Source organism: Erythrolamprus reginae, chromosome 5 (assembly GCF_031021105.1).
Source record: "Erythrolamprus reginae isolate rEryReg1 chromosome 5, rEryReg1.hap1, whole genome shotgun sequence".
Lineage (NCBI taxonomy): Eukaryota > Metazoa > Chordata > Lepidosauria > Squamata > Dipsadidae > Erythrolamprus > Erythrolamprus reginae.
In genome coordinates this window covers 115,874,283-115,891,328 of record NC_091954.1, presented here as the reverse complement: position 1 = coordinate 115,891,328, position 17,046 = coordinate 115,874,283, and the positions used below count along the sequence as shown (strand labels likewise).

Sequence of the window (17,046 nt, the reverse complement as noted above, 5' to 3'; positions counted from 1 at the left end):
CTTGGACCCGTTCTGAGTTATTTGGGGCACATTACTCATTCTTACCAGATTATGAATAATACTCCTTTGATTTTCCATTCTACTTGAAAATGGACTATGCCCAGCACAGTGTAAATTGTTCCTCTGGTATTTAGGAGGATGCATTAACGAAAGTTCAAAAATTACACCGAGCCAAGTTAATTAAAGGCCACGCTCTTCAGTGTGGGCGTTCCTGGGGTACATCATAATAAGCTCTGCAGGAATTATTTATGATTTTTACTTTTCAGCATTTGGTGCATGCAGGAAGTCTTCCCTCTAATGACTGCAGTTGAGAGCCCAAGATCTCTGTTGCTAAATGAGAGATTTGTTTGTGAGAAAGTGAATTTTTGGCCCCATTTTACGACCTTCTTAAGGGAATGACTGCAGTTGTTAAGTTAGGAATACAATTAGAAGAAACATAGAAACATAGAAGACTGATGGCAGAAAAAGACCTCATGGTCCATCTCGTCTGCCCTTATACTATTTCCTGTATTTTATCTTAGGATGGATCTATGTTTATCCCAGGCATGTTTCAATTCAGTGACTGTGGATTTACCAACCACGTCTGCTGGAACTTTGCTCCAAGCATTTACTACTACTCTTTGAGTAAAATAATATTTTCTCATGTTGCTTCTGATCTTTCCCCCAACTAACTTCAGATTGTGTCCCCTTGTTCTTGTGTTCGCTTTCCTATTAAAAACACTTCCCTCCTGAACCTTATTTAACCCTTTAACATATTTAAATGTTTCGATCATGTCCCCCCTTTTCCTTCTGTCCTTCAAACTATACAGGTTTAATTCATGAAGTTTTTCCTGATCAGTTTTATGCTTAAGACCTTCCACCATTCTTGCAGCCCGTATTTGGACCCGTTCAATTTTGTCAATATCTTTTTATGTGTGAGGTCTCCAAAACTGAACACAGTATTGCAAATTTGGTCTCACCAGCGCTCTATACAGCGTGATCACAATCTCCCTCTTCCTGCTTGTTATACCTCTAGCTATGCAGCCAAGCATCCTACTTGCTTTTCCTACTGCCTGACCGCACTGTTCACTCACTGTCAGAAATCGCTACCCTTAAATCCTTCTCTTCTGAAGTTTTTGCTAACACAGAACTGCCAATACAATACTCAGATTGAGGATTCCTTTTCCCCAAGTGCATTATTTTACATTTGGAAACATTAAACTGCAATTTCCGTTGCTTTGACCATTTATCTAGTAAAGCTAAATCATTTACCATATTACAATTGTGAAGAGAATCTCAACTTCTCTGTTAAGTTTGCTTGTTGGAGGGTCAGAAAAGCAGGACATATTATCCTGGCACACCGCAACAGTCATAAATATGAATGAGTTTTTAACAGCCTGGATTTTGATCTATGGGGGAATGTAGCAATGGTTGTAAGTGTGAAAAACGCTCGTAAGTCTCTTGTAACTTCGGATGATCCTTAAGCCTGCATTTCATCGTTTCCCCCAAACCCATGAGATTTTCACAGTATCTTGATGAATTTTGCAACACCTTGGTGAAATATAATGCTCAAAAAAATAAATAAAAGGAACACTTAAACAACACAATATAACTCCAAGTAAATTAAACATCTGTGAAAGCAAACTCTCCACTTAGGGAGCAACACTGATTGACAATCAATTTCATTTTGTTGTCAACTGAACACATTCAACTGAATGATAAAGGGATTGGAAACCAAAACATACAACGGTTGCAGGAACTGGGCATGGATAGTCTAATGAAGAGGAGGTCAGGGGGGACATGACAGTGGTCTTCCAATACTTGAGGGGCTGCCAGAGTGAGGAGGGGGGGGGGTTAAACTGTTTTCCAAACCACCAGAAAAATCCAGAGGAGGAATAACCGAAGGAAACTGACCAAAGAGAGATTCAACCGGGAAATGAGGAGGAACTTTCTGACGGTGAGAGCTGTTAACCGGTGGAATGGCCTGCCTGCGGAATGCCCCAACACTGGAGACCTTCAATATGTCTGGGATGGTATAGGTAGGACAGTGATGGCAAACCTTTCTTTCCTCGGGTGCCGAAAAAGCGTGGTCATGTGCTATCACACATTCGCAAGTGTCCACACCCATAGTTCAATGTGTTGGGAGGGCGAAAACAGCTTCCCCCAACCCCCGGAGGCCCTCTGGAGGCCGGAAATGGCCTGTTTCCCAACTTCTGGTGGGCCCAGAAGGCTCATGTTTCGCCCTTCCCAGGTTCCAAAGTCTTCCCTGGAGCTGGGGGAAGGTAAAAACGCCCTCCCTCATCCCCCCGGAGGCTCTCTGGAAGCCAAAAACACCATCCCAGGGCCTCTGTGTCAGACTTGGGCAAGGGGCGGCCTGTGGGCCGCATCCGGCCCGCTCACTGTCTGTGACTGGCCCGCCTGCTATATGACCAGTCTGCGGAGGGCGGGGTCCGCTCCAGTGTGAGGGTGAAAGAGCTCACCATGTCTACCGGGACTCCTCCGGTTCCTGCTTTCCTGATGAACCGGACGAGTCCCGGCAGACGCGGTGAGCTCTTTCATCGCAGAATGCAGCTGCGAGAGCAATCATGGGCTTTTCCAAATATGCCCATGTCACACCAACACTCCGCAGTCTGCATTGGTTGGCGATCAGTTTCCAGTCACAATTCAAAGTGTTGGTTATGACCTATAAAGCCCTACATGGCACCGGACCAGAATATCTCAGGGACCGCCTTCTGCCACACGAATCCCAGCGACCAGTTAGGTCCCACAGAGTTGGCCTTCTCCGGGTCCCGTCAACTAAACAATGCCGCTTGGCGGGACCCAGGGGAAGAGCCTTCTCTGTGGCGGCCCCGGCCCTCTGGAACCAGCTCCCGCCAGAGATTAGAATTGTCCCCACCCTCCTCGCCTTTCGTACGCTATGTAAAACCCACCTCTGCCGCCAGGCATGGGGGAACTGAGATACTCTTTCCCCCTAGGCCTTTACAATTTTATGCATGGTATGTCTATGTCTGTTTGGTTTTTATTATAATGGGTTTTTAATTGTTTTTAGTATTGGATTATTATTATATGCTGTCTTATTGCTGTTAGCCGCCCCAAGTCTCCGGAGATGGGCGGCATACAAATCCAATAAATAAATAAATAAATAAATTAAATAAATAAATAAATAATCAATCAATCAATCAATCAATCAATCAATCCTCGCACTGGAGCAGACCCCGACCTTCTACCGAGAGCGGCTGAGCACAGAAACCACGCAAACACTCCATCGCAGTGATTGTGGTGCACCGTGTTGCCGTAAAGCAAACAATTAGGGGTATTTAGAGTGGGTCTGGGTGTTTAGGTCAGGCCAGGCTCTGGGCCTTTACAGTATTGGGTAGAACTGAGTTAATTATATTAGTCCGGCCCTCTAAAACCATCCCAATTTTTCATGCGGCGCCATGGCAAAATTAGTTGCCCACCGCTGCTCTGTATGAACCCAAAAACAGCTGACCAGCACACACATCCATGTTGGAGCTGAGCTAGGGCAACAGCTTGCATGCCAGCAGATAAGGCTCCACGTGCCATTTATGACACCCGTACCGTAGGTTCGCCATCACTGGCATTGGGCCTCCTGCACTAGCAAGAGCTCAGACTAGAAGATCCACAGGGTCCCGTCCAACACAAACTATCAATGAAGTGAAAAGTGGCCCTTTAATCTTCCCCGGTTCTTTGGAAATGAAGACGCTAATGAATTCCTAAATACGTTTTAAGATACACACTTTATTCCTAAGTGTAAGCATTCTTCTGTAAAAGACACAAACCTTGCATATGTTTGAAAAAGTAGCCCTTGGACTTTCCTTTGTCACGTTGTGTGTGTGCGCCTGTTTAAATAAATTGGAGATGAGGAATCGGAGACCCGAGGACTTGCCATAGCTGTATTTATTTATCGAGGCTCCTCCGTTTATAAACCCACAGTGCCAGAAATCTCGCTTGACCTTTTACACGGGAGGAAACGGAGGCGGTCGTGGGGCAAGAGGAGGCCAAGTCTTAAAAACGGCCATTAGGGATCATATAAATAACGGGTGAAAACCATATATACATACTGGCGTTTCCCGACGGGCTTTGTGCGCGCGCCCACCCGGTGTGCGTTTCCCGCCAGGCTACACGTAGCTGGCTTGTTCTTCTGTTTTGTCCACCCCGTGCTCGTTGAGAAGCAACGTGTCCAGCAAAATGGCCGAGGAAGACTGGATGGGCGAGTTGCCAAGCCGATGGTTAGGGTAGCTGACCGGATTGATCCCGTTCCGCCTTCCGTGGTGCATCATGAAGAGCTTGGAGTTCTCGGTCACCGAATTTCGGAACGAGAGTCTGGCGGAGGGTTTGCGGGAGGAGGAGGCCGTGCCGGTAGCCGATGTCTGATAATTGCAGGTGATGTACCTGCCGAAGGCTTCCCGGAAGGTCTTGTTGAAAAGGGTGTAGACTAGGGGGTTCACCCCGGAGGAGACGTAGCCGATCCAGACGAAGATCTCCATCAGCATCCCGATGAACTCCTCGCTGCAGGATTTGCACAGGACGGAGGTGATGTTGGTGACGAAGAAAGGGCACCACATCACCAAGAAGAGGAAGAACACGATGCCCAGGACTTTGGAAGCCCGCTGTTCGTTGGTGATGGACTGCACCGACTTTTTCCCGACGGTGGACATCCTGCGTATCGGCACCTCTGCGTTCCCGTTCGGCAGAGCTCTGTCCTTCCGGGAACTGTCCAGCATGGCCATTTTTTCCGGCGAGGAACCCACCATCGTCTCCCGCTGGAAAACGGTGGAGATGGTGTTCCATGTCAGGCGCTGAGGGTGCCTGTTGATCAGGTGAGCCTTCCGGTGGAGGACTCGGATGGTCAGGAAGTAGCTCACCACCATGATGGCCAGCGGGACGAAGAAGGCGGCTATCGAACCGTAGAGAATGAAGTCTCCAAAACGGCTGGGCTTCAGCACGCAGGTGAAGTTTCGAAACTTGCTGCTGTTTTCTTCTATCCCGCGAATCGGGATTGGAATCGCGATGCCTGGAAAGGAAGAAGAAATCCAGTCAGCGTTTGTCTATACCAGCCAACATACCATATTCCAGTGATGGCGAACTTTTTTTCCCCTCAGGCGCCGAAAGAGCGTGGGCGAGCACTATCGCGCATGCGCGAATACCCACACCGATAATTCAATGCCCGGAGAGGGCGAAAATGGCTTCCCTGCCTCCTGGAGGCCCTCTGGTGGCCGGAAATGGCTGTTTTCCAACTTCTGGTGGGCCCAGCAGGCTCATGTTTTGCCCTCCACACGCTCCCAAGGCTTGCCCCATCCCCCTGGAGGCTCCCTGGAAGCCCAAAACGCCCTCTCAGAGCCCCTTTGAGGCAAAAATCAGCTGGCCGGCACACACATGCACATTGGAGCTGAGCTAGGACAACAGCTTGGGTGCTAGCGGATATCGCTCTACGTGCCACCTGTGGCACCCGTGCCATAAATTCGCCATCACTGGTATAGGTGCTCCTTGTGAGCAGGGGGTTGGACTAGAAGACCTTCAAGGTCCCTTTCTGTTCTATTCTATTCTATTCCTATTCACTTCCTATCTATTCCATTCCATTGCATTTTCTATTTTTTCTATTTTCTATTCTATTTTATTCTATTCTATTCTATTCCATTTTCTATTTTCTATTTTTTTCTATCTTCCATTTTGCTCTATTCTATTCTATTTTATTCTATTCTATTTTCTATTTTTTCCTATCTTCTGCTTTGTTCTATTCTATTCCTATTCCTATTCCATTCCATTTTTTCTCTCTTCTATTTTATTCTATTTTATTCTATTCTATTCCATTTTCAATTTTCAATTTTTTTCCTATTTTCTATTTTTTTATATCTTTTACTTTGTTCTTTTCTGTTTTCCATTCCATGTCATTCTATTTTTTTATTCAATTTCCAAACAGAAATAAAATAAAACGAAACCTCAGAGCCTGGATCACGGCACCTCCCCTGTCCATGTTCATTCTCGGTGCTGTTTCATGCCTTCACACTGGGCCTTAATCAAGTCCCCCACGGCCACCACCACCACCGCTCACCTATGGAGATCAGCCACACCACGGCTATTTTGATCAGGGTGGTTGCCCGCGAGTTGTACTGGCTGGCCTGGATGGGCTTCTTGATGGCCACGTAACGGTCCAGGGAGATGGCGCAGAGGTGCATGATGGAGGCGGTCGAAAAGAGGACGTCGAGAAACAGCCAGGCGGGGCAGAGGTACGGAGGAAGCGGCCAGGGGTTTTCTGAAACGGGACAGAGAAGGATCAGGATAGAAACATAGAAGATTGACAGCAGAAAAAGACCTCCTGGTCTATCTAGTCTGCCCTTATACTATTTCCTGTATTTTATCTTAGGGATGGATCTATGTGTATCCCAGGCATGTTTCAATTCAGTTCTTGTGCATTTACCAACCACATCTGCTGGAAGTTTGTTCCAAGCATCTACTAGTCAAATAATATTTTCTCACGTTGCTTCTGATCTTTCCCCTAACTAACCTCAGATTGTGTCCCCTTGTTCTTGGGTTCACTTTCCTATTAAAAACACTTCTCTCCTGGACCTTATTTAACCCTTTCACCTATTTAAATGTTTCGATCATGTCCCCCCTTTCCCTTCTGCCCTCCAGACTAGACAGATTGAATTCATGAAGTCTTTCCTGAGAAGTTTTATTCTTAAGACTTTCCACCATTTTTGTAATCCGTCTTTGGACGCGTTCAATTTGATCCGTATCTTTTTGTAGGTGAGGTCTCCAGAACTGGACACAGAATTATTCCAAATGGGGTCTCACTAATGCTCGATATAGCGGGATCATAATCTCCCTCTTCTTGCTTGTTATACCTCTAGCTATGTAGCCAAGCCTTCTCCTCGCTTTCCCTACCGACTGACCGCACTGTTCACCTATTTTGAGACTGTCAGAAATCACTACCCACTACTTTGATCACTACTTTAACAGCTGTGGGAAGAATGGTCGTAAAATGGGACAAAACTCAATTAACAAAAGTTAGCCATAGAAATTTGGCTCCGGTATTTATGTATGTATGTATGTATGTATGTATGTATGTATGTATGTATGTATGTATGTATTTATTTATTTATTTATTTATTTATTTATTTATTTATTTATTTAGACTTCTATGCCGCCTAATCCTGAAGGACTTACAACAATATAAAATACCAAAAAACAATTAAAAAGAAGTTAAATATATAATTCTAACTATAAAGCCCAGATTAAAGCCCATAATAAACTAAACAGCCAACAGGCTGTTATGGTCGTAACTCGAGGACCCCCTGGATTTCCTGAGCTTCATCAAGGTTTATTTGTTTGCCTGGCAGCATTTTTAAACTTGCTTTTAACAAGTGACTTAGCAACGCCCTGCCTCGGAGACACGACAAACGCTCACACTATCTAAACATGGAACGGGGTGTTTTTCTGCAGAACTCTGGATGAAGTGATGAATTTGAAATGTCTTTTGGGATTTCTGGAATTGTGTGCAGGCTTCCGCCGAAATCTGTGTATCACTGAGAGACTCATTACGTCCTTGGCCAAAAATCTGGGGAATAGGGCTGTCAGGTATTTTTTGAATATATACTGCTCAAAAAAATAAGGGGAACACTGAAATAACCCATCCTAGATCGGAATGAATGAAATATTCTCATTGAATCCTTTGTTCTGTACAAAGTTGAATGTGCACAACAGCCTGTGAAATTGATTGTCAATCAGTGTTGCTTCTTAAGTGGACAGTTTGATTTCACAGAAGTTGGATTTACTTGGAGTTATAGTGTGTTGTTTAAGTGTTCCCTTTATTTTTTTGAGCAGTGTATTTCATGAGGTGGTCTCGGTTTTTGAGAGTGGCAATTTAGGTCACTTTATTATCTATATCTATCTATCTATCTATCTATCTATCTATCTATCTATCTATCTATGTCCATCCATCCATCCACCCGAGACTTGGAGTGGCTCACAACAACAAAACAGTACAAATCCAATGATTAAAAACAATTTAAAACCTCTTAATATAAAAAAACCAGTCATACATCTCAGACAAACCATACATAAAATGGAAACGTCCCAGGGGAATCAATTTCCTGGCGGCAGAGGTGGGTTTTAAGGAGTTTGTGAAAGGCAAGGAGGGTGGGGGCAATCCTAATCTCCGGGGGGAATTGATTCCGGAGGGTCGGGGCCGCCACAGAGAAGGCTGTTCCCCTGGACCCCACCAGGCAATATTATTTCGTCGACGGGACCCAGAGAAGGCCAACTCTGTGGGACCTAACCGGTTGCTGGGATTCGTGCAGCCCAAAATACTCTCTATGGTGCAGCGGTAGAAGGTCACCAGCAGTTTCTCATTCAGTTGCTGTTTCTGGAGAAACCTCATGTAGTTTAATCTCTGCCGGGCCTGCAATGTGGACGTTCAAGTTCAGGTCAGGTCCTCTTTTATGACAACACCCAGAAACCTAAAACTGGCCACTTGCTCCACTCGGTCTCCATTGATAAGCAAGGGACGGATGTCTGATCTATTCCTTCCATAGTCCACTTTAAGCTCCTTGGTCTAAGTCAGTGTTTCCCAACCTTGGCCACTTGAAGATATTTGGACTTCAACTCCCAGAATTCCCCAGCCAGCGAATGCTGGCTGGGGAATTCTGGGAGTTGAAGTCCAGATATCTTCAAGTGGCCAAGGTTGGGAAACACTGGTCTAAGTTATTGTCTCCATACCACCGAAAACAACCGGTGACTCGAAAATGATTGTATCATCTGCAGATTTGTTTTATCACCTGTTGTATCACTTGCAAATTTAGTAATGGTATTACTAATGTGAGTGAGAATGCACTCACGCACATAAAGAGCATAGAATAAAGGAACTCAACAATGCCACCCTGTGATGTAGCAGTGTTAAGAATAAGTTGGGTTTAAGCCACAAAAAAGTGAAGAGTGATGTTTTCTGGCGTGCGTTTGCAATCCAGACTCATGTCTTTGTGCCTCTTCCTGCAATTCTTAGAAGAGGTTTTGCCTGGTTTAAAGGCAGGGCTGGGCAGCCTTGGCAACTTTTAAGACCCGTGGACTTCAAATCCCAGAATTCCCCAGCCAGCCCATCAGTGGGGAGCAGTGTGAGTTTAGGGGGAGAGGAAACTCTAAACTGACCCAGGAACTGAGTATATGCCCAATAGACATTGATAGCGATCTTCCAATATGGATGATCAAGTGAAGTGTTAATACCATTTTATAAGGCTTTGGTACATAGAAACAAAGGAACATAGAAGTCTGACGGCAGAAAAAGACCTCATGGTCCATCTAGTCTGCCCTTATACTATTTTCTGTATTTTATCTTAGGATGGATATGTGTTTATCCCAGGCATGTTTAAATTCAGTTACTGTGGATTTATCTACTACGTCTGCTGGGAGTTTGTTCCAAGGATCTACTACTCTTTCAGTAAAATAATATTTTCTCATGTTGCTTTTGATCTTTCCCCCAACTAACTTCAGATTGTGCCCCCTTGTTCTTGTGTTCACTTTCCTATTAAAAACACTTCCCTATTCTGAGGGGCTGCCACAAAGAAGAGGGGGTCAATTTAGTCTCCAAAGCACCAGAAAGCAGGAGAAGCAGCACTGGGTGGAAACTAACCAAGGAGAGAAACAACCAGGAATTAAGGAGAAACTTCCGGACAATAGGAACAATTAATCAGTGGAACATCTTGCCATCAGAAGTTGTGGGTGCTCCATCACTGGAGGTTTTCAAAGAAGAGCTTAGACAGCCTTTTATCTGGAATGTTATAGGTGCCCAGATTTCACGAGGAGTTGGGCGGCTTAGAAAGCTAATAAATTAAATTAAATTAAATTATTAAATTAAATTAAATTTCTTTCTTGAGCAAGGGGTTGGACTAGAAGATCTTTGAGGTCCCTTCCCACTCTACTATTCTGTCAGGGTGTTGACTTACACACCCCAGGCAATGTGCACGCTGCCCTTCCTGTATCCTCGAACATTGGCTGGGTGATCCGAATCCGGCACTTACCAAACAACAGAGTCAGCAGGGCGATGGGCATCACAAAGAGGCCAACCAGCAAATCGGCCACAGCCAAAGACATCAGGAAGTAATTAGTGGCGTACTGTAGTTTTTTCTCCAAAGAGACGGCCAGTATAACCAGGATATTCCCTCCGATGGTGGGCAGGATGACTATCAGGGTGAACAGACCGGCCCAGCGCAGGATGGCCCATTCTCCAGCGTTGCTCTGCAGAGATGCATTCCTCAGGTCCGAGGCGTTCAAAGGCAGGAGCATTTTGGTGACCGGAAAAGGGGGCTTAAAACTGTGATCTCATTGAAGCACTTCCCAGAATCTAGAAACTCAAGCAGCCAGGTATGGTTTTCACGAACGACCAGCATGATGTAAAATGTCTCATTGGACCCTTCAAGAGATCTTGGTCCGACGATCAATGCTATGTCTCCAATTTTCTGTCCAGATCCTACTTTTAAAAAGCCACGTAATTTTATTTTGTTTTAAAAAAAAATTGGGCTTTCTACCCTTGGCCCATTTGTATCTCTAGATCTTCGTAATCGTGAAAAAAAAGGAAATCTTTTAAAAACCAGGAGTTGTCGAAAAACAAGACGGGAAATAATTCTTCCTTCTTCACCTGTGTGGCATCAGGATTCAAAACTTGTCCCGAAGAGACCTAGATAACAAAAGCAGTGCTTTATAATTATTACACAGAAATTTAATGGGTTTTTAAAACAAATTTATATTACACACAACATAAAACAGTGCATAGTGAATTGTGCCCACCACCCAGACACACACACATTCCCCACCACCAAATCGGGGGTGTTTCTTGTCCACTTGACCCAAGAGCAATATATCTATTTACATATTATAGAGTGATTCCAATTTATTTCTTGTAGCTTGGTCTCGGATTCTGCTCGTCATAACAAAGAAATTTAATGGTTTGGATTTCATTGCAATAACCTGTCTTAGACACAAAGTTGGAGAATTATAATCCGATTGGTTGCAAAATAAAAGAAAAAATTTATTCCCTTTTTACCCCCACTCCTTTTTCTTGATAGCCCAATTTTATTTCAATTGAATTTGGGGGCGTTTTGGAGGGGAAAGGTTACAACTCATATTTTTTTATTTATTTGTTTGTTTGTATTGGTGGTATATGGAGATATAATAATATTTATATACATGATAGTAGTAAAAGAGAAACATTAGGACAGGGGATGGAAGGCACGCCAGTGCACTTATGCACAACGTGTACAAATATCATTTCAAAAATTATTGACGCTAAAATTCTATAACCTATCAGTTTACAAATAATTCCCTTTAAAAAAAAAATTCCATGGGCCTTATTCTAGGTAAGGTAATATGGTGAGTATTTACCCTGGAACTATTATTATCGCTTATTTATTTCTCTGGCTCGGAAAATAGTAATTGCTGGCCAGGCTTGGATTGTATGTTTGGAAATAAAACATTTTAACGCCAGGCTTTAAGCCCCACTCCACAATAAATCTACAGGGGAGCTTTCGACACGTTCGTTCTTCTACTGAACATAAATTTCCTTCAGGCTTTTATCTTTCCCCGTTATTATTATTTTGATAGTCGGTTTTCGGGGCCCCCCCCCGGAATTCGACCCCCTTCTTCGTCTGCCTTCTCACCCCCCGAGAATCAGCAAAAAGTCTTACCTTGGTTTTATTTTATTTTGTTTTATTCCCCCTCTCTCTCTGGATATTTACAAGCAGGCTCTTCGGAGAGGTTCCTTTCCCCAAAAAATGTCCCAAGGATGGTGTGGCCGCTTCTGGATTCTAACACTGGATTCTTTTGGATTTGGGGATGGAGATTGTCCTCCTTCACTGACCCCCACTGCTTCTGTGGAGGGAGATTTTAGCTTCGCTTTGTGACGGAGATTGGTTTTTGGTGTCAGATCCAGGAAGAGGAGGAGGAGGAGGAGGAGGGGGCACGTGGATGCAAGGTTTCCTCCCCTTGCCTGGCTGTTGCTTCTTTTAGCAATTTTAGCAATTTCTCTTTATCTCCTTGACCGGTGCTTTCCCAACCTCCTTTTGCCCTCCGCACAGCTTTTTCCTCTGTCCACCGACTCGGTTTACAGCTCTCTGTATCTGTTGATTGGCTCTCTGGCTCCGAGCTTCCAGCTTTGGGAGTTTCAAAGCAAAGTTCGGAAAGACTCAGCGGAGATTCCCACCCTCCATCTCTTCCTCTCTCTTTCCCCTTTTCTCTCCTGTTCTCTTCCTCTTCCTCTCTCTCATTGCCCCCTCTTTTTATCTCCCCCCTTTTCTCTCCTTTTTCTCTCTCTCTTCCTCCTCTTTCTCCCCCCCTCTCTTTCTCTCTCCCCCTCTTTTCTTTCTTGCTCTTTCTCTCCCATTCCTTCCCCCTCTCTGTCTTTCTCTCTCCCCTTTTTCCTCTCCTGTTCTCTCTCTCCCTCTCCTCTTTCTTTTTCTCTCTCCCCGCTCCTCTCTTCCTCTTCCTCTCCCTCTTCTCTTTCTTTTTCTCTCTCCCCCTCTTTTCTTTCTTGCTCTTTCTCTCCCATTCCTTCCCCCTCTCTGTCTTTCTCTCTCCCCTTTTTCCTCTCCTGTTCTCTCTCTCCCTCTCCTCTTTCTTTTTCTCTCTCCCCGCTCCTCCCTCCCTCTTCCTCTTCCTCTCCCTCTTCTCTTTCTTTTTCTCTCTCCCCGCTCCTCCCTCTCTCTTCCTCTCCCTCTTCTCTTTTTCACTGTTTCTCTCTTTCTCTCTCCCTTCCCTCTCTCTATTTCTCTCTCTCTCTTTCTCCCCCCTTTTTCTCTCCTTTTTCTTTTTCCCTCTCTCCCTCTCCTTCCATCTCTCTTTCCCTCCCTCTCCCCTCTCTTTCTCACTGTTTCTTTGTCCCTCCCACTCTCTTTTCCCCTCCTTTTCTCTTTCCTTCTCTCTCCCTTTCTTTTTCTTTCTCTTCCCCTCTCCCTCCATCTCTCTTTCCCTCTTCCTTTTTCTCTCTCCCCCTATCCCTCCTTCTCGCTTTCTCTTTCTCTCCCCCTCTTTCTCTCTTCCATCTCTTTCTCACTGTTTCTCTCTTTCCCTCCCCCTCTTTTCCCCCACCTCTCTCTCTCCATCTTCTTTTCTCTCTCGCCCCCTATCCCTCCCTCTCTCTTTCTCTTCCCCCTCTCTCCCCCTCTTTCTCACTGTTACTCTTTCTCTCTCTCTCTCTCTCTCTCTCTCTCTCGTGTCACTCCCTCTGTCTCTTTCTTTCTCCCCCCTTTTTCTCTCCTTTTCTCTTTCTCTCTCTCCCTCTCACCCCACAGACATTGTCGTCTTCCTCCTCCTCCTCTCCTCCACAAATCCCCTCCATTCTAGCACTGATACTGTTACTTAGTTCGGTCATGAAACATCTACAAGAAAACAACCAGTCCACGGAGAGGGGCGGCATACAAATCCAATTAATAATAATAACAACAACAACAACAACAACCAAGAAAGCACCAAGGATCCCTCCTCCTCCCTCTTGTATTGATAATGTTCCTTAGTTGGGCGATTTATTATTTGTTTGTTTGTTTGTTTGTTTGTTAGATTTGTATGCCACCCCTCTCCGGAGACTCGGAGCGGCTCACAACAATAAAACAGTACAAATCCAATTGATTAAAACAATTTAAAAACCCTTAATATAAAAAGCAATCATACATCTCATGTAAACCATACATAAAACAGAAACGGCCCAGGGGAATCAATTTCCCCATGCCTGACGACAGAGGTGAGTTTTAAGGACTTTGCGAAAGGCAAAGAGGATAGGGGCAATCCTAATCTCCGGGGGGAGTTGATTCCAGAGGGTCGGGGCCACCACAGAGAAGGCTCTTCCCCTGGGATTGTCACTGCCCTCCTCCTGCTCCTCCCTTCCAGCACTGATGATGTTACCTAGTTGGGTAACGAAATGCCTGCAAGAAAACAACCGAGCTCAGAGAAGACCAAAGACCCCCACAGTTGTTGTTGTTGTCCTCGTCCTCCTCCATCTCCATCATCATCTCCATTCTAGCACTGATGATGTTACCTAGTTGGGCCATGAAACACCTGCAGGAAAATCTGAGTCCCACAGGATTGGGTGGTATATAAATCAAATACATTAAATTAAAACAATCAAACTTGGAGACCACCAAAGACCCCTTTCCAAGCCACCAGAAGTCTCTTAATATACACAGATGATCATAGTCAGGCTCGAGCATCCTTCCTCAAAATTAGCGGCGTGTCACGCCAGGGAAGGAAACAAACGGGGCCAATCAATAGGTAAAGATCAACATATTTCGGAGAAGTCAGAAGGAAAATGAATCCTAGGGAGCCAAACAGCGGGAGCCTTAAATGAAAGACGGTAACATTTCAGCGTCGAAGGAGAAGCAGAATAATTAAAGCCGGGATTTTTGCAGAGCATTTTACATTTTGTTTGGCAAATGTCTAATCTGTGCCTCCGAAAAACAGCTACTTTGGGTAAAGGCAGGAGACAAGAATGCAGAATTAAATTAATCACACCAGGCTCCGGTGTGTGTGTGTGTGTGTGTGTGTGTGAGGTTTTTCATCAGGTTGGCAACACCATTTTCTCCTCTTCCTTAAAATGTTATTATTCTCACAGCATTTTCTGAAGGGAAGAGCCAAAAGAGTGCGACTTTTGTTTTATTTGCCTTCGCATTCGAGGAGTCCTTGAGTTATGACCATCACTGAGATCCAAAATTTCGGTTGCTAAGTGAGAAGAGAGTTTTTGCCTCATTTTTACGTCCTTTCTTGCCACCGTTCTTAAGTGAATATGTCTCCCCCATTGTCTTTTCGCTTGTCAGAAGGTTGCAAAAGGTGATGTCACGACCCCCGGACCCTGCAACTGTCGTTAATTTAATTTAATTTAACTTCTATGCCGCCCAATCCCATGGGACTCAGGGCAGTTTACAACAATATAAAATACAATACTGTTGTGGTTAGCTCTGGCCCAGCTCCTGCCCCAAGGAATGTGCAGGTGGATGTGGGGGAAACATCCACATGCCGCAGGCCTGTTTTGCTCCTGATGGAATCTGCCGATGAAGTCTCCTCTGACCAAGGAAGCGTGAGTGACAGAGAAGAGGGGAGTTTGGCAGACAGCCCAAGAGGAGATCAATCATCTGTATCATCCCTGGATTCTGAACAAGAATTAATGACATCCACGCATGCATAGAGTGATGCATAGGAGACAACAACTGAAGGATTATTACAAGAGAAAATGAGGCCGCCTGTGGTTGGGTGGGGCTGCTGTAATTAGTGCTACAGATAAAAGTGCAGCCTGGTGTTTTAGCCTCATGGCAGTTTATCTGATTCATTGTTTCGTCAAGATCGTGGTTTGTGTGCTGTTCAAGATTGTTTGTGGACTCTCTGGACTTTAGAATTGGACTCAATTTCCCAGTTATTGGGTGAGCAATTGGATTGCATTTAACCTGTGCCTTGTGTGTACCAGAAAATCCCTTTGACATTTAAAAAGGGAGCTTTTTCTATTTATAAAAACGTTTGGGTTTTCCTTTTATTGTGTGGTGTGTGTCTTCCTGGACTAATTACCCTATAATTATGGGCGGTTGAAACACGCCAGCAGAACAAATACAATAATAAAAAATCAAATATTTAAATGCTGAAAAACAGTAAAAACCCATAATAAAACTTGTCCAGTCAAGCAGATATACATGCCAAAACAATCATAATTCAGCTGTGACCGGATGGTAGCATTAAACGCAAGTCCAATTGCCAAATTTACAAATTTGGGGATGCGGCAAATGGGTTTAATACTGGGATGATGATGATAATAACAACAGCAATAGAGTTGGAAGGGACCTTGGAGATCCCCTGCTTAGGCAGGAAACCCTAAAATACTTCAGATAAATGGTTATCCAACATCTTCTTAAAAACGTCTGGTGGCAAACTGTTCCACTGATTGATTGTTCTAACTGTCAGAAATTTTCTCCTTAGTTCTAAGTTACTTCTCTCCTTGTTTTAGTTTCCACCCACTGCTTCTTGTTCTACCCTCAGGCGCTTTGGAGAATAGCTTGACTCCCTCTTCTTTGGGGCAATCCCTGAGATATTGGAAGACTGCTATCCTGTCTCCCCTGATCCTTAAACTAGCCGTGCCCAGTTCCTGCAATTGTTCTTCCTATGTTTTAGCCTTTAGTCCTTTAATCATCTTTGTGGCTCTTCTCTGCACTCTTTCTAGAGTCTCAACATCCTTTTTGCATCGTGGCGACCAAAACTGAATGCAAATATTCCAAGTGTGACCATACCAAGGCCTTATAAAGTGGTAGTAACACTTAAATTGATCTTGATTCTCTCCCTCTGTTGATGCAGCCTAGAACTGTGTTGGCTTTTTTGGCAGCTGCTGCACACGGCTGGCTCATATTTAAATGGTTGTTCACCAGGACACCAAGGTCCCTCTCACATACTGTTGAGCAATGTACCACATTATTATTATTATTATTATTATTATTATTATTATTATTATTATTATTATTTAGATTTGTATGCCGCCCCTCTCCGTAGACCTCAGGGCGGCTCACAACAGTGATAAAAACAATACATGGTAACAAATCTAATAATTAAAATCTAAAATAACAGTTTTACATTAAAAAGTCTAAAAAGGAAAAAAACCCCAATATATAAAACACACACACACAATCATATCATACCGAGTCTGCGGAGAGGGGCGGCATACAAATCTAAATAATAAATAAATAAATAAATAAATAAATAAATAAATAAATAAATACACAACACTACATTGGCAAGGGGGGGATGTCTCAGTTCCCCCAAGCCTGATGACAGAGGTGGGTTTTAAGGAGTTTACGAAAGGCAAGGAGGGTGTGGGCAGTTCTAATCTCTGGGGGGAGTTGATTCCAGAGGGTCGGAGCCGCCACAGAGAAGGCTCTTCCCCTGGGTCCCACATATACTGTAGCTGTGCAGAATGATTGTCAGTCACTTTTGTCAGTGCTGTTGTAACTTCGGATGGTCACCAAATGAACCACCCTAATTACTAAATGCGTCATTTGTTGTTATACCCAAAAATTGTGCTGCTGCTGTATTCCA

General features: G+C 44.3%; 2 protein-coding genes across 2 annotated transcripts in view; one reads left to right on the top strand and one right to left on the bottom strand.

Moving 5' to 3' along the window:
* The window catches only part of PSMD1 (proteasome 26S subunit, non-ATPase 1), a 130,284-nt gene that overhangs the window by 62,920 nt on the left and 50,318 nt on the right, over window positions 1–17,046 (top strand). The gene's annotated exons all lie outside the window — the stretch shown is intronic.
* HTR2B (5-hydroxytryptamine receptor 2B) lies at window positions 3,702–12,056 on the bottom strand. The gene is made up of 4 exons (XM_070754173.1): window positions 11,676–12,056; window positions 10,014–10,669; window positions 6,053–6,253; window positions 3,702–5,014 (listed from the first exon to the last, which is right to left on the bottom strand). The coding sequence occupies exons 2-4, from the start codon at window positions 10,276–10,278 to the stop codon at window positions 4,119–4,121; spliced, it is 1,362 nt and encodes a 453-aa protein (XP_070610274.1). The 5' UTR covers window positions 10,279–10,669; window positions 11,676–12,056; the 3' UTR covers window positions 3,702–4,118.

Bases quoted from the DNA above. Each gene is read 5' to 3' on its own strand.
- HTR2B (XM_070754173.1), bottom strand. From the start codon at position 10,278: ATGCTCCTGCCTTTGAACGCCTCGGACCTGAGGAATGCATCTCTGCAG. The intron at 6,254-10,013 runs GTAAGTGCCGGA...GTCCCGTTTCAG, and splicing joins CCTGCTGACTCTGTTGTTTG to AAAACCCCTGGCCGCTTCCT. The intron at 5,015-6,052 runs GTGAGCGGTGGT...CTTCCTTTCCAG, and splicing joins GGTGTGGCTGATCTCCATAG to GCATCGCGATTCCAATCCCG.